Genomic DNA, 24,574 nt, shown 5'->3' with positions numbered 1-24,574 from the left:
TGATGAAAGGTGAACTTCCGTCCCAGTTTCAACTTTATTGCAGAGGGCAGCAAGTTTTCCTCAAGGACTCCTCTGTACTTTACTCCATTCATTTTCCCTTCTATCCTGACAAGTGCCCCTGCTGATGAGAAACATCCCCATAACATGATGCTGCCACCACCATGCTTCACAGTAGGAATGGTGTTCTTTGGGTGATGTCCTGTGTTGGGTTTGCTCCAAACATAACGCTTTGCATTTAGGCCAAAAAGTTCCATTTTAGTTTCGTCAGACCACAAAACTTTTTGCTACATGGCTACAGAATCTCCTGAGTGTTTTTTTGTATACTTCAAACGGGAGTCAAGGTGGGCTTTCTTGAGTAATGGCTTCCTTCTTGCCACCCTACCATATAGGCCATATTTGTGGAGTGCTTGAGATATTGTTGTCACATGCACACTTTGACTCTTGGTAGCCTCTCTGATCAGTCTCCTTCTTGCTCGGTCATCCAGTTTGGAGGGACGACCTGATCTAGGCAGGGTCTTGGTGGTGCCATACACCTTCCACTTCTTAAAAATCATCTTGACCATGTTCCAAGGGATATTCAAGGCCTTTGATATTTTTTTATCCCCATCCCCTGATCTGTGCCTTTCAACAACTTTGTCCCGGAATTCTTTTGAAAGCACCTTGGTGCTCATGGTTGAGTCTTTGCTTTGAAATGCACTACCCAGCAGAGGGAACTGCTGAATTTATCCTGAAATCATATGAATCACTACAATTTAACACAGGTGAAGGCCACTTAACTTGGTGTGTGATTTTGAAGGCAATTGGTTACATCTGAGCTAATTTAGGATTGCTATTACAAGCGGGGTGGACACTTATCCAACCAAGCTATTTCAGTTTTTATTTCTAAAAAATTTTTCTACAAATTTCTAGAATGTCTTTTTCATATATATATATATGAAATGCATTTTAATTCCAGGCTATAAGAAAACAAAAGGTGAACATTTTGAAGGGGTGTAGACTGTGAGACTATGTATAGGCACTGTATATAAATGTATATAAATTATATATAAACATTTTAATATATATATATATCATCTATATATATATACTATAATAATATATTATAGGTATAGATATAAGCTATATATATATATATCTCATTATGCAAAAAAGTTACACCGATTCAATCAGTTAAGAAAGTCAATTTGCAAGTCAATTACCGAATGAGTTTCTCATAGGTAAATCTGGTAACGCAACTCAGCGTGTATTTTGCTTCAAACAGATCAATTACATAACTCCTTCTCGTTTATTTTCTTCAAAAAAACCTCTTTATTACTTAAAACATGACTAGAAAAACAAACAAACAAACAAGACATTTCAACACTACCGTGTCTTCATCAAGTTCACATCTCTCAGTGCATGCTATCATGAACACCTATTCGGTGGCACATCAAAGTAACAGAAGGCTCTATAAAGTCTATGTAATGCCTCACACAACTATTCACCCTCACTGCTCCCTGCATTGGAACATTTATCACACCTAAAGGACTATGATCTAATCTTTGTAACATGATGGTAAACCCAAGCATTTCTGATTAAGTGGGCTTAGGTCATAGCTACAGCCTCATGTCTTCTATGTAAACTATTAGGATAAGCCCTCGAGAGACAAAACAAGCTCTCCAAATTGGCTGCAAGTCATTTCATGTGAAGTGTTTTTATCAAGCTGGTGAAACAACACTTCCACCAGAAAAAAAAAAAAAAAACTATTATCTAAAAAAAAGTCTTCCAAGCATATTGCTAATCCCCTTTGTTAAAGTTTATCTACCAGCAGCTTGTTTCTGTTCTCTTAAATGCCTGACTGGAATAAGAGCTCTTTGAAACAGAGGGAGGCATTTGGTTTGAAGGGTGATGATAACCCTTATGCACTCAGAGTAGCCTGCTCAAACAATGGTTTTCTTGCTGGAAGGTGAAAGTTAATACGTTTTAATGTTTTATTTTAGTGTTGCATCATAAGGATATATAATAACACTTTGACATTACTATGCAAATACCCAGAGCATATATACCTGACATTGTCTAATGACTCTGTCAGCTCATAGCTTCAGCGTCATATCAAGCAATATTAAAGATGGAAATGCTCACAATTTCACAAACCTCTTTTTTTTTTTTTTTTTTTAGCCATCGCTAATTATTTTTTAAAATTATTTTCTCTCAATTTAAATTGTCCAATATATATATATATATAGTAATTTGAGATTTCCTTCCCAGGTAAACTAAGGCTTCTGCTTTGCAAACAATTCCAAGTTGGTAGGAACTGAGCACAACATGTCATTAAAATACCTTGGAATGTGTTTAAAGCTACAGGTTTAATCTAGACAACAGTGGATCTGAATAATGCTTCCGCCCAGAGCATTAAAATGTGGCTGAAGGTTTGAAAACCAGAAAAACAGTGCGACTGAGTGCATGGTGTGAATTGGGAGGGCCCTATTTTAATGATCTCAATGGCGTCAGTCTGTCGGCGTCTAGGACAATTGCACAGACCTCAGCCCCACGGAAAGGCTTGCATCTGGAACACCATGCTGAGGTGGGAATTTACTCTGAAAGGGTGTTAATTGGTGCAGGAGTCACATTGCAATCTCGTCCGAGCTTTGTGTGTGGCACAGTTTATGTATGGTTCAGTTTCTCACAGCACACAGCAATAGCAATCAATCATGCTAGTAAATATTAAATTACCAGAATATTTCAATTCACTGTAATACAACCTGGCTGTATGAGTCTCGAATATCCGCCTCTGTGCTTTTCACATATTGGTATTTTAGTTTTACAATAATCTGTGTGCTAGATGCTTAGAGAAACCGACTTCAAAAAACAATGTAATGGCACTATCCATCTGGTGTGTGCTTACTGTGGATTTTTAATGGGTTATCATAGACCAAACAACTTTATCTGCATTTAAATGTCTAATACCTAATTTATAATAAATACATGCTTCATTAATAACTGATCATTAATAACTATATGTATATTGAAATAATTTAGATCAATAATTCCATAACATTTACACAACACGCACATTCATTTACTATTCAGGTCTCAGATGTTTAGTTTTGAAAGAAATCTATTTTATTTACATTTTAGAACATGATCTCTGGAACTATACTAGGTTAAAGAAATATCTGTTTTTAGGCTTTCTGATAGTCATGCACTTTCATTGTCACCTGCAGAGTGAAACTGCCCCGCCCCCTTCATGACCTACTGCTCCTAACCAACCACCTGCTTCCCCTAATGACTGACATGCTTTGCAGCCAGTATGACTTCACTGTTGAGGTGACATGACCTAGGAAGTGCAAGTGTAACATGTTTCCTGTAAGAGAACCATCAAAATGAGAACCTTTTACCTTGCAATATCTAATGAAACTTCACATTTGAAACCTACATAGTCCGGGATTGCATGCCAGGCAGGATTGATCTATTTTATTGGCTCCAAACTCTTTAATGGTGTTGGAAACAGTGGCAGATCTTAACACTGCCAGACTTTAACCTTCTATCATTTCTGGTGGAGTTTTCCCCAGGACTGATTTAAAATCCTACTTATCAACACTGAATGAAAGAATACAATGAAATGAGAGCCGTGAAAAGAAACTGCATTGCAGCCCAGTCTCTCTCGTTCATTTTACATCGAGAGACTATTCCTCATGGCTTTCATACAACCAGTAAAAACACACCTAGCTTCATCAAGAGACAGTAGAAAAAGCACTGCAAAGAGCAGCCGAAAAGTTGCACTAGTATTGTATTATAATGCTGCCTAATAAAAGCAGCAGTAATACAATGTTTTATCATCCTTTTCATTACTCTACTATTTGAATTCAGTTAAAGTGATTACTGGTTTGTAAGAAAATTGTCAGCAACACAGAATACAAGTTTGAATGTCTCAATTTATTAGCAGCTGGATAAACTTCTTATTCTCAAAGTAGTTATTTGCATTTTTTTTGTATAAACTTTACATGTGATATAATCATTCATTTGCAATGTGAACTGGTGACATCGACCCAATAACATACATGTTGAAATAACATGTTTTAATGTCTTGCTCTATGCATTTGGGGCCAGTGTGAAAATGAAATAATAAATGATTTGATCAAATTATTTGCAACACTGTTGCAATAATTCCATTACATTTTTAAACATCAAGGAATTACCAACTGGAATGTGTGCCCTTTAGCCTAAGCTCTGACGCACTTAAGGATAATTGGCTTGTTTTTCTGTCTCCTTTTGTCTATTTTTTCCTTTTCTAAATCGGAGCTGTCTGCAAGATCACACCTCCTGCCATGACCTTGTAATAATACTGTGCAGAGAGACCTCTCTCCAGCTTAAATACTCAGATACCTAAAGCCAACATTCCTTGGAGATCTTCAGTGGATAAGCAGACATACAGAACTGTAACAAAGGCCATCCGCTCCTCAGAAAACCCTGACCATTTTTTATTTCTTTATAGTCATTACATTAAGAAAATAAATGGTTTTGAATGTTAGTAATGCCTCTTAAAATACATTATCATTGATCTAAATATGGATAAATTGATAAATGAATACAAATGAACTTGAAAAGCTAAGTAGTGTATTCAGAACTCTGCTTGCTCACTCACATGTATTTACTGTAGTGTATTCAAAACTCTGCTTGCTCGTCCAAGTGTATTTACTGTAGTGTATTCAGAACTCTGCTTGCTCACTCACATGTATTTACTGTAGTGTATTCAAAACTCTGCTTGCTCGTCCAAGTGTATTTACTGTAGTGTATTCAGAACTCTGCTTGCTCGTCCAAGTGTATTTACTGTAGTGTATTCAGAACTCTACTTGCTTATCCATGTGTATTTACTGTAGTGTATTCAGAACTCTGCTTGCTCGTCCATGTGTATTTACTGTAGTGTATTCAGAACTCTGCTTGCTCGTCCATGTGTATTTACTGTAGTGTATTCAGAACTCTGCTTGCTCGTCCATGTGTATTTACTGTAGTGTATTCAGAACTCTGCTTGCTCGTCCATGTGTATTTACTGTAGTGTATTCAGAACTCTGCTTGCTCGTCCATGTGTATTTACTGTAGTGTATTCAGAACTCTGCTTGCTCACTCACGTGTATTTACTGTAGTGTATTCAGAACTCATCCACGTGCATGTTGCTGGTACTAAACAATATGGCGCCCCACAGGTCAGAGGTGAAGTTGCAAGATTACCGGTCACAGGAACACATCTCAAGGTTAAAGGTACTTCCTTTTAAAAACCTAGTTAGTGTTTTACAAAGGAAATTGATCCATACAAGGTAAAACAGACAACACACTTTACAGCTAATAAACAGTAGTACAAGTCAACCTAGACTAAAAGACACATGTTTTTTTTGCTTGTAATTATGGTGCGTGAAGAGAATGTTTTGAAACTATTAAGATTTAAAGTACATGTAGTTACACTAGGACCAGTGCTGCAAGAGAACATGATAATGGTTAAACTCTGGTATACCAGCGGTACTTATAGGATAGACAGCATTCTGAGAACTACTTTGAGGCAATAGGGGAACTTTTAAAAAAAGACACCAGGGTGTGACAAACAGAAAATGACAAGAAGTGGATCTAAACAAAAAGATTACTTTAGTTAACTTCCATGTTTATCTTTAAATTCTTCAACTGTAAAAAAAAAAAAGTTAAGTGCTGATTTGGCAGAAAGGCTAGACTACCACATTCCAATTATAGCCTGAAAACTGACAAGTCTGCAAATCATTTGAGTAAGCAACTTGTTCATCCACTATGCCATCCACAAAATAATGAAAACACAACAATGCCCGATTGTTATACTAGCAAACCCCCATCATTTGAAGCCACGTATGGCTCAAGTGACACTCTGAAGATCAGGTGATTGAAAGCTAAGATGCTTTGATCTTGCTCTTTGCACATTCTTTATGAAGTTTGTCTTGTAATGGAGAGTCTCGGGGATTTGAAATCACGCATTATTATTCGTCCCTTTGTGGTAATTGTGATTACTGATGACATCATGTCTAGAAACAGCAGACAATAGTGGTGCAATGGTGCACTAATGTCACCATATGTATTGTTGTGAGGCATGAGGAGTAGCAGAGTGTCTTCAACCAGACAAGACAAGGCAATACCCCTAGCGACACACACCCTTCAGTGCTGTACTGCCATTATACAATAGCTATGAGGGAGGCCATTCGAAATGAAAAACAAGCATCACACAGAGCGCTGACAGGAGCAGCAGGACAGTTCTATTAGAAAATCAACAAGCATCACACAGAGCACTGATAGGAGTAGCAGGACAGTTTTATTAGAAAAGCAACAAGCATCACACAGAGCACTGATAGGAGTAGCAGGACAGTTCTATTAGAAAAGCAACAAGCATCACACAGAGCGCTGACAGGAGCAGCAGGACAGTTCTATTAGAAAATCAACAAGCATCACACAGAGCACTGATAGGAGTAGCAGGACAGTTTTATTAGAAAAGCAACAAGCATCACACAGAGCACTGATAGGAGTAGCAGGACAGTTCTATTAGAAAAGCAGTACTTACGTGTACCTGTGGCATAGGGACTCAATGCAGATCAGTACTCTCACATTGTCTCTCGCTCGCAGCTGGCCTTTGCTTTTTAACTCACTGTGGTCTATTGGAAACAACAACAGAGACATACCAATTACACTCTAGCAAAAACGACATTTGGATCCAGGTATAACAGCAAGCACCTCATCAACGCTTGCCACAGTACATTTGTCTGGTAAAGTTGTAGTTTCCTGTGCTTTTTTTCATGCTGATAATAAGAGTAGCAAAGAATAATCGACTAGTCGACTGGACAAGTCACCCTCACTTAATTAACCCTCATTAATATATGGCAACTATGTTTTAAAATGAACATATAAGTTTATAATATGATATTTGGTTTTCAAACTGCAAATATGAGACCTAGCCCTATTATAATGTTTTTTTTTTAATGAAGGCCCTGGAAAAACAAATTATTGCTGTCATTTTCTAACCATAAGCTATTTATCCTACAATTAAAAAAATATAGAATCTGTTTTCAGTGACACATCTGTAACCTGATTCATAATAAAAGATAATCATTCATAAATAAATGAAAAGTATGCTTTTGTAAGTGCTTGGTTGAGCGTGGGTTACCATCATATACCTGTATTGAAGAAAGGAGAGAAACACTACTGTCTAGGAGAATGTATGTTAATTACCCAATGATTTCAGTTTCCCCATGGTTATACAAGGCATTTACCAAGGATTTCCATGGTCTGCTTCATTTGCAGGAAATAGGCCCTACACTCTGTGCTTGATTAGAGGGAGCCACCGAACACTTAGAAACACACAACAGGAGTTAGAGGCCTGAGATTCCACGCTCTAGACAGGCCTCCTGAATAAAACCCTTTTAAAGGAGGGTTAGTTTAGTGGAAGCACACAGAATGTGACCAGCAGTGATTTGGCGTGTTTGGCTCTCGCATGGTTTAGGGCACTTGGGACATATTAGGCATAAATACCTCATATTTCAGGCAGACTCTCTGTAATAACCGTCTACAGCAAGCAAGTCTGTTCCCATAGCCAAGTGGCGGCGAAGAGGCTTAACAGAATTTCACATGCAGGGTCTCAGGGGGCAACACTGCTGGCAATGCCTCTCTTTACAATCCTATACTAACTTAGTAGGATTCAGCTCCAACTAGCCTATGCATTATAGCATACCCAGAGCATAGCCTACTCATTCTAGCATACCCAGTCAAGACTGCCACACGTATATCACACCTCCAGAGCCAAGAGTAGTCTGTGGTGTAATATAATGTATACTGACATACCAAGAATCCATAGTGATTCCATAATTACTTCAAGCTAACTTACTTAAATTGTTTTAAATTGTATTTGTACTGTGTTTTTGTCTAGTTTTGTAACTTTTTGTTTTTCTGTGAAAAAAAATAAATATAAATTGCTGTTTGGAATGAAAGGTTTTGAAATCAGCCCAACAACATAACATTAACATCCCAGTTTATCCAGTGCATTAGCAGATTTATATTGAGGTGATTTATATTTAAGGGATAGTGGCATGTTACAAGGTCATAAAGCAACTCCCCAGGTCAATAAGTCATTATTTGAACGAAGGAGTTTCATTATTAGCAGGAAACATACCATTATTACAATTATTTATTTACCTGTTTGTCTGACATAATCATTGTAGCCACTGAAATAGTTCACTCTTTAAAGCAGGACTCAGGCATCCCTGTGAAATGCTTCATCAGTAAGCAGGGTTTTAGAACAGGTGTCATTAATTAGTGTCATCTGTTCAGTTATTGAGAAATAACAGAACAGTTGGCCTCCATGGAAAACAATGTGAGAGCAGTGTCAGGCTGTTGTATAATTTACTGTAGTAACACCCTAACAGACCACATACTTCAAATCTTCATTAGCACGATGTTATTATAAAGGGTTAAGCAATCAGAAGTTGTTTCTTATTCATTTTGAAATTGTAATTGGTATTTTTCCTTTCAGTAAAAAAAAGAGTGCTAAAGACAATTTGGAGTAAATAGCTTTGAAAATATAACCCATCGTGTTACAGTTTAAGGAGTGAGATACTTACCGATATGAACATTGGCAGAGAACTGATAGATCCCTGCTACTGGTGCTGTGAACCGACCTGTCAATAGATTCATCCCGGTCCCGCGAAGGAATGCACCCTTTGCTGGGGGCTGCAAAGAAACAAAGTGCTGTCTGATCCAATGTATGGGAAATCATTGTGGCCAGCAAGTGAGACAGCGAAATAAAGAAGGAGGAACTATGCCTAAACAAGAAGAGAACCAACACATCAACATGGAAGTAAGGGCTGAGGGGGCAGGTTACAACAGACAAGACATTGCTGGACCACAGGGAGAAACTGGTAGAGTGTTGAAATGCAACAAGTATTAAAAACAAACTACTATCGTTAGAAGCTACAGCAGCTGCTGAAAACGATGATAGAGGTTAAACCAATGGACGTTGATGGAACACAAGACCTGTGCGAATCCATCTTGGGCAGGGTGGGTCAATCTAAGGAGGTGGCTTAAACTGTTAGCCTAGAACTCAAGTTTCATGTGTCTTGGTGAACACACAAACAATGAACATTGTTATTTACAAGTGCACATGGTTTACCGTGTCAGATAAGCACCCTATCAAATGGCACTGTATTTTTATTTGCGATCACAGCCAAAGGCCAATGAAATACTTCTATCCAGTCAAAAACATCACATTAACAAAGAAACAATCAGAGAATAACGTCAGTGATTACGTTTGGTTACAGTTTCGAAATAACGCAGTCGTTTACAACAATTAAACTAATATACCTGCCCTGCTTAATCCAGCCCTGGAGTTTTAAAGAAAAACTTTCGGCACCAGTAAATTGTTGCTGATTAATAATTCCTGTCTCTGGCTTTCTCAAAGGAAGTGAACAATGTAGATTTGGGTCATGGGTAGGAAGCTGTACAGCACCCCACAAAACCACCAGCAATTAAGCCAATTGTGGTGCACATGCCTGACACCAAGAGTATCATTTTACAGACACTAGAATTATGGCGAGAGGGTGAGTTTACAAGCACTATGCCTATTTATATAAAGACAGTTAAGACCCTGAACTACAATTTGATGCAGTACCACTATTGCACAAACTTTGTTCAACATAGAACCAGTCCTGTTTAAAAAAACTGATATATAGTTATACTAAATTACTTGGTATCTCTGCTTAGACAATTGCCTCCTCTTTAAAAATATGCTAGATATTTTAATGAGCAAGACATCACACAAGTAGAACATTTTGTGGCCAAATAACTTCATAAAGACGTGCAGTAAATCAGTTGTTGTTTCCAGACTTGCAGATTACAGTAATTGAATTTGCATAACAGTGCTAAGGTTCTACTTGTACTGGGCTCAGAGATCAGTTAGAGTGGGTACATGTCAGACACTCTTCTCATTTAGTCAGTTTTGGCATTGTTCTGATATCTGGAGTAACAGACTGCCACAAAATGAAACTTCCAAGTCAAATACACAGTAGCTTTTGTGTGTTGTCCATATACCGTGTTTTGGAACACTGAGTGGGAAAATGTTTTTTTTAAACTCCAGTCTCTACCCTTACTATTTCCAACCAAATTAAATTATAGCATTTGATACATTTCTGCCTTGCTTAAAGAGATAATGATAGCTATTAGGACGTCTAGATCGCCCTTTAGAATTGCAGAAAGAAATTAGTAACAGAAAACAAAGTTCCGTGTAGTATATGAATTCTTTAAAAGGCGTCAGTACCATGAACAGCCTCAAGGGCAAGGTGGCACAGCAAGCTAATTCACAAACTTATCATTCCTGTCAGCTGGGAACCAAAGAGCACTGACTTCTATTGAACATGTCTTTCAATTTAATACTAGATTGAGTCTTATGGCTTGAGCTATTCCAAGTCCTAATATGAATAAATGAATTGAGACCACTGGAAAACACAATGAAGTGCTATCAGCCCTTCTCTGACAGTAATCGACTGATTCAATTATACATTAAAGTAATTGTAGCTAACAAGATAACTCCAGAACTCTAACAGGTTGTGTACTTTCATTCGCCTCAAATGTCCATTCTTGAAAGAAACATAGGTCACAGTAAACTTGCATTTTTATTTTAAAACAATCTCTGTTTGCAAGCCATGCTTTCTCTTAGGGTCGTACTTGCTTGATTATTTCACATGGATGATGAAAGTGTCCCTACCCCTTCAATCTTCCATTAACCAACCAGCTGCTTCTCCTATTGACTGACATGCTTTGATCCCAAAGACAGTTGAAATGACTTAGGATGTACAAGTGTAACATTTTTCCTGGCTGCCAAGGCTAGAAAACTGAGAATTTTCCTTTATTGTCTATACATATTTGCTAAACCTACAGCACCCATATAGTGAATGGAAGTGCAGGGCAGGTAAGAGTACAACCACTTAAAGCTCACCACAAATAGCACCCCGCTGAACTGAATCCATTACAACACTCACCAAAACAACACCGCACTGAACTGAATCCATTACAACACTCACCCAAATAGCACCCCACTGAACTGAATCCATTACAACACTCACCCAAACAGCACCCCACTGAACTGAATCCATTACAACACTCACCCAAACAGCACCCCACTAAACTGAATCCATTACAGTACTCACCCGCACCACACTGAACTGAATCCATTACAACACTCACCCAAACAGCACCGCGCTGAACTGAATCCATTACAACACTCACCCAAACAGCACCCCACTGAACTGAATCCATTACAACACTCACCCAAACAGCACCGCACTGAACTGAATCCATTACAGCACTCACCCAAATAGCACCCCACTGAACTGAATCCATTACAGCACTCACCCAGATAGCCTCCCTATTGAACTGAATCCATTACAACACTCACCCAAACAGCACCCCACTGAACTGAATCCATTACAACACTCACCCAAATAGCACCCTGCTGAACTGAATCAATTACAGCACTCACCCGCACCACACTGAACTGAATCCATTACAGCACTCACCCAAACAACACCGCACTGAACTGAATCCATTACAACACTCATCCAAATAGCACCCCACTGAACTGAATCCATTACAACACTCACCCAAACAGCACCGCGCTGAACTGAATCCATTACAGCACTCACCCAGATAGCCTCCCTATTGAACTGAATCCATACAACACTCACCCAAATAGCACCCTGCTGAACTGAATCCATACAACACTCACCCAAACAGCACCCAACTGAACTGAATCCATTACAACACTCACCCAAACAGCACCGCACTGAACTGAATCCATTACAACACTCACCCAAACAGCACCCCGCTGAACTGAATCCATTACAACACTCACCCAAACAGCACCCCGCTGAACTGAATCCATTACAACACTCACCCAAACATAACCCCGCTGAACTGAATCTATTACAACACTCATCCAAACAACACCCCGCTGAACTGAATCTATTACAACACTCACCCAGATAGCCTCCCCATTGAACTGAATCCATTACAACACTCACCCGCACCCCACTGAACTGAGTCCATTACAACACTCACCCAAATAGCACCCTGCTGAACTGAATCCATTACAACACTCACCCAAACAGCACCCCGCTGAACTGAATCCATTACAACACTCACCCAAATAGCACCCTGCTGAACTGAATCCATTACAACACTCACCCAAACATAACCCCGCTGAACTGAATCTATTACAACACTCATCCAAACAACACCCCGCTGAACTGAATCTATTACAACACTCACCCAGATAGCCTCCCCATTGAACTGAATCCATTACAACACTCACCCGCACCACACTGAACTGAGTCCATTACAACACTCACCCAAATAGCACCCTGCTGAACTGAATCCATTACAACACTCACCCAAACAGCACCCCGCTGAACTGAATCCATTACAACACTCACCCAAACAGCACCCCACTGAACTGAATCCATTACAACACTCACCCAAACAGCACCCCACTGAACTGAATCCATTACAACACTCACCCAAACAGCACCCCACTGAACTGAATCCATTACAGCACTCACCAGCACCACACTGAACTGAATCCATTACAACACTCACCCAAATAGCACCCCACTGAACTGAATCCATTACAACACTCACCCAAACAGCACCCCACTGAACTGAATCCATTACAACACTCACCCAAACAGCACCCCACTGAACTGAATCCATTACAACACTCACCCAAACAGCACCGCACTGAACTGAATCCATTACAACACTCACCCAAATAGCACCGCACTGAATTGAATCCATTACAACACTCACCCAAACAGCACCCCGCTGAACTGAATCCATTACAACACTCACCCAGATAGCCTCCCCATTGAACTGAATCCATTACAACACTCACCCAGATAGCCTCCCCACTGAACTGAATCCATTACAACACTCACCCAAACAGCACCCCGCTGAACTGAAGCCATTACAACACTCACCCAAACAGCACCGCACTGAACTGAATCCATTACAACACTCACCCAAACAGCACCCCACTGAACTGAATCCATTACAACACTCACCCAAACAGCACCGCACTGAACTGAATCCATTACAACACTCACCCAAACAGCACCGCACTGAACTGAATCCATTACAACACTCACCCAAATAGCACCGCACTGAACTGAATCCATTACAACACTCACCCAAACAGCACCGCACTGAACTGAATCCATTACAACACTCACCCAAACAGCACCCCACTGAACTGAATCCATTACAACACTCACCCAAACAGCACCCCACTGAACTGAATCCATTACAACACTCACCCAAACAGCACCGCACTGAACTGAATCCATTACAACACTCACCCAAACAGCACCGCACTGAACTGAATCCATTACAACACTCACCCAAATAGCACCGCGCTGAACTGAATCCATTACAACACTCACCCAAACAGCACCCCACTGAACTGAATCCATTACAACACTCACCCAAATAGCACCCCACTGAACTGAATCCATTACAACACTCACCCAAACAGCACCCCGCTGAACTGAAGCCATTACAACACTCACCCAAACAGCACCGCGCTGAACTGAATCCATTACAGCACTCACCAGCACCACACTGAACTGAATCCATTACAGCACTCACCCAAATAGCACCCCACTGAACTGAATCCATTACAACACTCACCCAAACAGCACCCCGCTGAACTGAATCCATTACAGCACTCACCCAAACAGCACCGCGCTGAACTGAATCCATTACAACACTCACCCAAACAGCACCGCACTGAACTGAATCCATTACAACACTCACCCAAACAGCACCCCACTGAACTGAATCCATTACAACACTCACCCAAACAGCACCGCACTGAACTGAATCCATTACAACACTCACCCAAACAGCACCCCGCTGAACTGAATCCATTACAACACTCACCCAAACAGCACCCCACTGAACTGAATCCATTACAACACTCACCCAAATAGCACCCCATTGAATTGAATCCATTACAACACTCACCCAAACAGCACCCCGCTGAACTGAAGCCATTACAACACTCACCCAAACAGCATCGCACTGAACTGAATCCATTACAACACTCATCCAAATAGCACCCCACTGAACTGAATCCATTACAGCACTCACCCAAACAGCACCACACTGAACTGAATCCATTACAACACTCACCCAAATAGCACCGCACTGAATTGAATCCATTACAATACTTACCGTCTGAAACACCTGAAGCTCCGCCAGGGTCTTCTTGTCTACAATAAGCGGTCCTTTCAGTTTGCAGTGGAAGGCCTCTTCCAGCCTCCTGTAGTATGCAATGCTGTCCAGTGCAATGGCATGAGGGGGTGCGGCACTGGGGCTTGTCTGGGTGTTCACTGCCTCTCGTCTCTCTGTAGCCTCTGAAGGGGAAGTGGAAACAGTCAGCACCAAGATGAGAAAAATAATTTAACACATTTTTAAATTTGGTTTACCATATCTCTCTGTGCTTTACAATGCTTGCCTATGCTTTACCATACATTGACTGTGCTTTATCACACTATGCTTGAATTTTACTGATAAATAGAAAGTACTGCATGCACTATACAACTTGAAAGCAGCATGTTTGAGGGCTCAGTTTATTTTATTCAGCATCATCTCACTATGGGATGTTAAAATTCACTTAATAAACCATTTGAGGTTTCAAAAGAGCCACCTCTGTACATGTGTTTGATTGCACCCTCATTCAGTGATTTTTCTATGCCTGCCAGTTCAGCACTAAGTCACAGCATGTGTGGATTTACCCCAAGCAACTTCATGCCAGACAACGTCTATCAGTAAAACTTGCTTAGTTATTCCCCTGTGGAGAAATACATTTTTGGTTGTGTTAAGTGCTTCCACTGCCTCCAATAAAATCTATCTTAATGAGCTTGAAGACTGCACTGGCCCAGTGGGAGCTACTATAGAACTTCCAGTGCATTTAATGTTTTAGTCTAAAAGCTAAATGAAAAAGCACATGGATGAATGGCAGTTTCTTCAGGTCTTACCATGTACTCACATAGCAGCAGCATGACAAAGATGTCGACCATGACCTACCCCTTATCATCTCTCTGAACTCCTTCAGTAAGACCTCCTGAAAGACCTCTTATCATCTCTGAACTCCTTCAGTAAGACCTCCTGAAAGATGTCGAGAGTGACCTACTTCTCACCATCTCTCTGAACTCCTTCAGTAAGACCTCCTGAAAGATACTGAGCGTGACCTACCTCTTATCATCTCTCTGAACTCCTTCAGTAAGACCTCCTGAAAGATGCTGAGAGTGACCTACCTTTTATCATCTCTCTGAACTCCTTCAGTAAGACCTCCTGAAAGACCTCTTATCATCTCTCTGAACTCCTTCAGTAAGACCTCCTGAAAGATGTTGAGAGTGACCTACCTCTTATCATCTCTCTGAACTCCTTCAGTAAGACCTCTTGAGTCACCTCGGCTCCTGGGGGCCCGGGTGGGCCCTGTGGCCCTGGGGGTCCTGGGGGGCCAACAGGTCCAGGCTATAACAAGAATAAATGTGTATAAAGTTGTTTGTGACTGAGCATTTTCAATAGAGTACAACCATACAAATATAGAGACAGATATCATGATTCAAATCTAACTTTCAACCTAGCCCCCAGGTGACTACAGTGCCATCACAACCATACAATTCAGCATCACTGGCATGTTTTGATGAAAGCTGTCAAAGCAGAGATTGGTACAGCTGAGACAGGAAGCCATGCCAGCCCTGTGCCTCCCACCATTGAGAAACAACTCTGAGAAGAAGAATACTTGATACTCTGTATGCAGGCAAATCATCATAAATCCAGCTTTCAATGACTACTGAGGACTACATTAATGCACTTGTAAACTGAGAGAAAACATCCATGGCTTCAGCAGCTTATTTGTGTGATTGCAACAGTAAATGTGTATCCACAGGTCTGGGAGCAGTCTGTAGCCCTCAACCCCCCCCCCCCCCCACCCAAAGTCTTAAAGTGATTGTAAAATAATTCCATAAGCTGTTGTTCGCTTCATTCATTACATAGGTGTCAAATATTCACATGTTCTAGTAAACATGTATTTCTATTTGATACATGATACAGTTCATTCTCATTAAGACTACCTAGCCACATTTAGCAGACTGTCATTGTAAATTACTTTTTATAACACTAATTCACTTATCAAGTTCCTTTTGGAGCCCACCAGGGGAAAAAAAATGAATAAAAACAATTGCCCTGGTTCTAACAGCTGAGTTCAAAGGAAAGGAAATGTATTAACTTGGATCCAGATCAGGGTCTCTGTTCTGTATTTAGTGCTGTTTTGGGACTACTGATCCAGTGATGTATTTCGTGTTCACACGCCATTTCCATAAAGCATAGAAATTAGTGACCGGCACAAAAAATTGAAGTAGAAATTCCATTTGTTAATATTGGCCTAATTGAGGTTAACTTTCTTAACATGCGTGTAGCTGTGGGTTTGCAGAGGCACATCCAAACAAGCATGCCCTTTACATGCACCCCACGCCACGGCTGGGATTCCACCACGAGGGCTGGCATTACCATGAAAAGGATCATGACCGTGAAATATATCAACATTGTTCAGAAAAGAAAAGTAATTAACAATTTAACACTATTTTGCATGACAATGGGAGACGCGATTCTCCAGAAATAGACACAAATGTCAGTGTGACGTACAGTGAACATGATTTTTTAAATGGTAATTTATTTGAAGCTGTTAAAAAATACTATTTATTGAAGGTTCCTACTAGATACCTTAATGCTGTACTTCTGGTCAACTTCCTAAAGTCACATGAGGGATTTAACATTGAAACATGTCAGTCAATGGAAAAGCGGTGACTGGTTCTCAAATACGAGCCAATGCATCTTGCTTCTTGGAGCCGGAGTTCTTTTAAATCAAATAAATGGCATTTAAACATTTGAAATCTTTTTTTTATTTTTTGAGAAATATATATATATATATATATATATATATATATATATATATATATATATATATATATTTTTTTTTTTAAATGTGCTTAGGAAGAGTCATTATCTAAAAAAACAAAACGTTGATAACTGTTTTTCCAACAAGGACTTGAACTCCCTAAAGCAGCTCACATGTGTTGGATGCATTCCTTCAATGAGAAGTAGAGCATGGAAAAGAGAGCACAATACATGCATCCATTTTACTGTTTATAAATACCATTACAAACCAAATACAAGTTTAACATAATGTGCGTCTCTGTCATTAGGAAAATGTGAGATCCACAAAGTGATGGCCGTCTAATATCTAATAAGGTACTGAAATTGTTTTGTTAGCTACTGCATACGTACTTTAAAAAGCGGTTCTCTATGTAAAAATGTAAGTGTGACATACAGGACAGACAGTCTCCATATAAGAACCTAAGACACTTTGTCAAGTTGGGTCCTAAAGGATCCAAGTGATTCTGCCTCAACAAGACTAGGTAACCCATCCCATGCCTTCACCACTCTTTGTGTGAAGAAGGGTCTCCTTTCAAAGTGGCTCCACTTCATTTCCAACTATGTCTTCTGGTCCTAGTTTCTGTCCTGCACTTAAAGTATTGGTTCAAGTTAACTGTATGTCAACTCCTGTTAAGATGTTAAAGGCTTTAATTAAGTGCCCCTCCCCTCCCCACGGCACCGGTTCGGGGAGGGGAGGGGTGCCCACGGGCACCCCAAGCCCCTCCACTGCCACGTGCACCCCAAGCCCCTCACCCCTGTCCTGATCTTGTCTAGTCATGTTTTCAAGGGAACAAAACAATAAAGAACAGAATGAACTTACTAATGGCTTCCTCCCCTTTCCGTTGCATTTCTTTTTTTCTTTTTTTTCCTCGGGTCTCTTTACAAAATCAAACCACGAGCCACGAGGGTCCACTGGGCGGTGATCTCGAGGCTCTGGAAGCTACACAGATAAAAAGATCTATTAATTTAAATGTGAGATTGGCATCTCATTTAAAATGTTGTCCTGACAGAAAGAACAGTCAAACACAGGGACATTATTCATACATATTTCTAAAATTCCTCTAACTTAAAACCATTACAGAAAACAATGTACGTCGCTTTCAATTCACACTCAATTTAAACAGGAACCTATGTGGTATTCTACGATGTGACGCTGAGAAAAGGGGACTCTTAATGTACACAGAACTAATCAAATAAATCCAGGAAATCTAATATCTATCACCATCGCTTTGTAGATCTCACATTTCCTATATGAAAGATGCATAATGTTAAAAGTGTATTTTATTTTTAATGGTTTTTTTTTCATAGCATTTGTGAACAATGAAACTGGTGAAGTCTTTTGCCCTCTTTTCCAAGCTGCACCTCCTGTTGAAGGAACACAGCCGACACACCTGAGTTGCTTCTGGAAATCCTTGTAGGAAAGAAAATGCAGACTGTCTCATTTATTTAGACAACGGCTCTTCCTGAGGTCATTTTTTTTTTTTTTTTAAATATACATATATTTCTCCAAAAAAAAAAAAAAAAAAAAAAGATCACTGCCCTTCCTATGACTGGCATCTTTTCAGAGTTGACTTCGTTCCTTCATGCAACGTCTCAAAGATGACTGGAAGTGTAGCACTGGAGTATCTGTGAGGAACGTTGGGTCACACATAAGCCAAGGACTCCCTCAGTTCTACTTGTATTCTGAATTGTGTAGCTCAGTATGTCAACAGCTGAGGATTCCCTCAGTTCTACCTGTATTCTGAATTGTGTACCTCACTATGTCATGAGCCGAGCATTCCCTCAGTTGTACCTGTATTCTGAATTGTGTACCTCACTATGTCATGAGCCGAGGATTCCCTCAGTTCTACCTGTATTCTGAATTGTGTAGCTCACTATGTCATGAGCCGAGGATTCCCTCAGTTCTACCTGTATTCTGAATTGTGTAGCTCACTATGTCATGAGCCGAGGATTCCCTCAGTTCTACCTGTATTCTGAATTGTGTAGCTCACTATGTCATGAGCCGAGGATTCCCTCAGTTCTACCTGTATTCTGAATTGCGTAGCTCAGTATGTCATGATATTACTGCTCTACAAAAACATTACACCAAATAGAGGCTACTGTATTTGAGAAGTAAAACAGTACCAAACATGTTTAAAAATGTCAAAGGAACCAAAGTTACAACCCAATATTTTATCAACCCCACTGACAGAGTTAGTGTGAACTGATCACTGTATTTTAATAATGACTTTGGAGGAAACTGCCAGCAACATAGAATAGTTCAAACTCTAGATGCACTAATCACTTGCAACAACACTGGAAGCACATTTGTGCAATGTCATGTGAACTGTAGACATACACCTAAAATCATATGGTGTAAAAATATATATTTGTAATGGTTTTGCTGCAAATAAATAATTTGATAAAGACTGTGGGTCTGGACAGGGTGCTTCAACAAACAAGGAATAAATGACATATGCTGACAACGTTAGCCAGTACGGTGTTGCGGTGTAACCCTGGCAACCAGTGCTGATGTTACTTTAGTTCTGTCAGCTCCAGTACCAGGTTTGGAGATCAGTGATGACAGCAGCCTGGACACAGTGCCTGAGGTAGTAGTATTAGGAGAAAGCATTAGGTGCTGGGGTATGTTTGCACTTTGTACTTACACAATACTTTCTGTGGTCTGTTAGTTGCAGAACATTGTTACTTAGGGCAAGTAGTGGTTCATTTCATTTCAAGTATTGTTTTGTATTTTCCACCATTATTTTAAAAGTCATATTTACAAAGTGCTGGTATAAGTCCAGTTTGCTTGTTTAAAAAAAATATATATATATATATATATATATATATATATATATATATATATATATATATATATATATATATATAAAATAACATTAGGGTCTTGTTTACTGTGCTGTAGCAGGTGTTGGGGAGGGTCTTGTTTACTGTGCTGTAGCAGGTGTTGGGGAGGGTCTTGTTTACTGTGCTGTAGCAGGTGTTGGGGAGGGTCTTGTTTACTGTGCTGTAGCAGGTGTTGGGGAGGGTCTTGTTTACTGTGCTGTAGCAGGTGTTGGGGAGGGTCTTGTTTACTGTGCTGTAGCAGGTGTTGGGGAGGGTCTTGTTTACTGTGCTGTAGCAGGTGTTGGGGAGGGTCTTGTTTACTGTGCTGTAGCAGGTGTTGGGGAGGGTCTTGTTTACTGTGCTGTAGCAGGTGTTGGGGAGGGTCTTGTTTACTGTGCTGTAGCAGGTGTTGGGGAGGGTCTTGTTTACTGTGCTGTAGCAGGTGTTGGGGAGGGTCTTGTTTACTGTGCTGTAGCAGGTGTTGGGGAGGGTCTTGTTTATTATGCTGTAGCAGGTGTTGGGGAGGGTCTTGTTTACTGTGCTGTAGCAGGTGTTGGGGAGCCGGATTTACACAAACATGAAATTTGAATGTGAGCGCCCACACTACTGCAAAGAGATAGGGTCTAGCGAGGCCACTTTCCCCTGTCTCTTTCCACAATGATGTACATTGTAGCCAATCATAATGAAGCAGCAAGTGTGAGGTGGGGAAAACTGTTCGGTCAATCACAACTGTGTAGATATACATTTCACTAACAAGGGGGTCCTGGCAAGAAATACAAAATATAGAGCCTTACTTAAAATTGAATGGAAAAAAAGGTTAATTAATAATTATACAACAATAGAATTCAATTGCAATGATTAAACAACACATCTGTGTCATAGAAAAGCATTATAAGTCACTCACATACTCATATAAAGAGGCATTTGCGAATGTGAGTTTTAATACCCAACACACAAAAAAAAAACATTCTAGATGATTGTGAGAGGGTGTGGGGAATTCACTAGACACAGGAGTCAGAAAGTTTATTTGAAACACCACTGGGGTGCATGGTTTTATTTATCCCAGCAGAGGGCGCTCTTATGCTGTGACTCAAATACCGACAATGGTAATTAGATATCACACAGGGGTTACCAACAATGGTAGGGGTGATCAAAATCCAGATTGCACTCACAGGTGCTTAAAATAATATTCCAAAAACAAAAGGCGAAAGCCTACACAATACAATAACAAAACTACAAACAAAAGGTGCAGCCTTCGCTATCCGGGGTGGCTCGGGGTTCAGTTATGCTTTGCTATTCCCTCACTATCACCCACTAGGGGTACGTGGTAAATTCTTTGTAGTGGCTCTCTTCCTCAACCAGGCTTGCTTGTCCCTTTCTCTCATTTTTAACCCAGGTTTGCGAACAGAGCTCCCATTGTCATTTCTCCTAACAGGCCAAGAGCGAAGAAACAGCAAAGCTTCATTTTTATTGGTCGATCGACCCCCCAAGATCCGGTTCCAGACAGCTCAGAGAGTGAGAGATGCAACACGCCTTCAACCAACCTCTCTGTGTCATTGCCATGATTGGCAGAGGGATCACACAGGGCTCCCGACCCCCCCTGCAGGATCATACATGCGCCTCGTAGCCAGCACAGGTCTCCCCTATCACAATGCTATTTTCCAACACTGCATGAAAAATGTAGATGTATACTTCATAATGACTGGACTTATATTTGAATATGCACATAATCACTATCTGTGGTGTCTCAGAATTTGAGTACGTTTTAAACGCCACAGAAGAATATATTCTCTTAATAACATACTTTTTATTCAGGGTATAAATGTTCTTCCATTTATTTTTTTTCAGAGATGTGTGCGAGTTCTTTCCAATGAAGCTATAGCTCTGAAGTTGCTGTAAACCCCCTGTGACAGGCTGGTGGGGTGACTGCCGAGGATGGGGTTGTTAGTTGCTCCTGGTCTGGGTTGTGGGGGCATCCTGCCCAGTTGTGACCGTCCTCCTCACAACGCCCACACCAGTCAGCAATTGGCCCATCTGGACAGGACTCCCACCGGTGGTCATCGTTCCCGCACCACGTGCTCCACGGGAACAAGCTTGCTGGGTCCTCCCATAGGGTTTGGGTTGGTGATGGCAGCTGCTGCTGCTGCCGCTTCTGCTGTTGCTTTTGCTGCTGCTGCCTCTGCTACCTCTGCCTTTTGCCCATTTCTCTCAAAAAAAAAAAAAAAATACAAAAGAATCTCCAAAAAATTCAAAAATTCTCCAAAAAGAAAATTCCAGAAAAACAAAGAAAAAATACTGCTCTGAGCCTCTAGGTGGCGCTATCTCATTTCTGACACCAAGTGTGACAGGCTGGCGAGTGGATTGAGGCTCAGAGACAGAATAAAGGCAAAAATAAAATTATTTTATTAAATAAAATAATCAAATAAACAGGCACAAGGGCCAACAAAAAGAGGTTCAAAAATAAATAATCAAAATGAACTTACAAAAATAAACAGTCAGTTCCAGGTCTTCCTTTAATTCTAAACAATTCTATTCCAACATAAAAGCAAACTCCCAAACAAAAGACCACACCCCACACCCCAAACAGAAAACACACTACTACTCACTACTCACATTCTACTCTTGCCAACCAGGGCCTCTCCCCTGGCTTTTATCCCCTGTGGCTGGAGCCCAATTAATCAATAATTATTCAATTAGGGCTCCAGCCACATTCTCACATGTTTTTCTGGCAGGGAGAAATTTAACCCCCTCCCTGCCAGTTCCAAGCATGTTCATATAGACGGGGAGTTCCCCGTCACATATCCCCCCCCCCCTTGTGCGTAGCACACATGGCCCCAACGGCCACCTCCCCCCTCAAGTCCCAAAGTCCTTTATCCGGTCCCAGGATGGGGAGAAGTCCATGGTCCATGGGGGCGGCCAAGGTGGAATGTTCAATTCTCCTCTGGCGTTCTCCCATCAGGACTGAACCCCCACGGCGGCCCGGCTCCCTCTGGTGGCAGAGGCGGGAACGGCGGCCCGGCTCCCTCTGCGACGTGGGACCCCCTGGCCCCTCTAGTGACGTTAAACCCTCTGGCGACGTTGGCGACGTTGTACCCTCTGGTGACAGAGAGAGACAGTTCCAGCTGTTCTCCCTCTGCTGGTGGTGGAGGGAGAGGCAGCTCCAGCTGTTTTCTCTCTCTCTCTCTCTCTCTCTCTCTCTCTCTCTCTCTTACTGGTGGTGGAGGGAGAGACAGCTCCAGCTGTTCTCCCTCTACTGGTCCCTTCAGCCCTGGGCCTGTGGACTTCCCCTTCTTGGGCTGTGGACGCACCGACTCCTCCCACTTGGGCTCCTTCCCCTCGGGCTGTGGACGTTCGGGCTTCTCCCTCTCGGGCTGTGGACGTTCGGGCTCCCCCTCTCTGGACTCTGGGAGCGGCGGCTCCCCCTCTCTGGACTCTGGGAGAGGCGGCTCCCCCTCTCTGGACTCTGGGAGCGGCGGCTCCCCCTCTCTGGACTCTGGGAGCGGCTCTGGGAACGGCAGCTCCTCTCTGGGCGACGGCAGCGGCTCCCCCTCTCTGGGTGATGGCAGCGGCTCCACCCCCATTTCGTTAAGGTGGGGGATCTCCCCCATGTCTATCGCCAGGTATGCCAGGACCATGATGAAGATTTCCTTGAGGGACCCTGGGTGATGCTCTCCCTCCCACTCCTCCCATCTCTCCCCATCTCGATGCCACAGCATGTTGATGGCGACGAGAAGGTCGTGGAAGAGGTCCGCTTCGGGGTGCACCAACCACTCCCAGATCTCCCGTGATGGTGGTGAAGGTGGTGCTGGTGGGGTGACTGCCAAGGATGGGGTTGTTAGTTGCTCCTGGTCTGGGTTGTGGGGGCATCCTGCCCAGTTGTGACCATCCTCCTCACAACACCCACACCAGTCAGCAATTGGCCCATCCGGACAGGACCTCCATCGGTGGTCATCCTTCCTGTACCACGGGAACAAGCTTGCTGGGTCCTCCCACAGGGTTTGGGTTGGTGATGGCAGCTGCTGCTGCTGCCACTTCTGCTGTTGTTTTTGCTGCTGTTTTTGCTGCTGCTGCCTCCACCACCTCTGCCTTTTGCCCATTTCTCTCAAAAAAAAAAAACAAAAGAATCTCCAAAAAATTCAAAAAATTCAAAAATTCTCCAAAAAGAAAATTCCAGAAAACCAAAAAAAAATACTGCTCTGAGCCTCTAGGTGGCGCTATCCCATTTCTGACACCAAGTGTGACAGGCTGGCGAGTGGATTGAGGCTCAGAGACAGAATAAAGGCAAAAATAAAGTTATTTTATTAAATAAAATAATCAAATAAACAGGCACAAGGGCCAACAAAAAGAGGTTAAAAAAAAAAAATAATAAAAATGAACTTACAAAAATAAACAGTCAGTTCCAGGTCTTCCTTTAATTCTAAACAATTCTATTCCAACATAAAAGCAAACTCCCAAACAAAAGACCACACCCAAACAGAAAACACACCACTACTCACACTCTACTCTACTGCCAGCCAGGGCCTCTCCCTTGGCTTTTATCCCCTGTGGCTGGAGCCCAATTAATCAATAATTATTCAATTAGGGCTCCAGCCACATTCTCACATGTTTTTCTGGCAGGGAGAAATTTAACCCCCTCCTTGCCAGTTCCAAGTATGTTCATATAGACGGGGAGTTACCCGTCACACCCCTCTTTCAGCATGGCTCCCTCCACAAGCTATTTG

The 24,574-nt window shown here is 41.5% G+C and overlaps 1 protein-coding gene across 4 annotated transcripts in view; it reads right to left on the bottom strand.

Annotated features, from left to right (window-relative positions):
• Positions 1–24,574, bottom strand: part of LOC121328407 (adipolin-like) — a 56,673-nt gene that overhangs the window by 9,943 nt on the left and 22,156 nt on the right. For 2 of the 4 annotated variants that reach the window (XM_041273050.1, XM_041273048.1), the window contains exons 2-6: positions 17,851–17,970; positions 15,455–15,566; positions 14,262–14,443; positions 8,600–8,708; positions 6,550–6,640 (exon numbers count right to left, since the gene is read on the bottom strand). In XM_041273050.1, the coding sequence (XP_041128984.1) occupies positions 6,550–6,640; positions 8,600–8,708; positions 14,262–14,443; positions 15,455–15,566; positions 17,851–17,970 (614 nt within the window). The remainder of the gene's footprint in view (positions 1–6,549; positions 6,641–8,599; positions 8,709–14,261; positions 14,444–15,454; positions 15,567–17,850; positions 17,971–24,574) is intronic. The other 2 variants (XM_041273049.1, XM_041273051.1) reach the window with 2 other exon arrangements.

Source organism: Polyodon spathula, chromosome 16, assembly GCF_017654505.1.
Source record: "Polyodon spathula isolate WHYD16114869_AA chromosome 16, ASM1765450v1, whole genome shotgun sequence".
Classification (NCBI taxonomy): domain Eukaryota; kingdom Metazoa; phylum Chordata; class Actinopteri; order Acipenseriformes; family Polyodontidae; genus Polyodon; species Polyodon spathula.
This window is presented reverse-complemented; position numbering and strand designations above follow the sequence as displayed.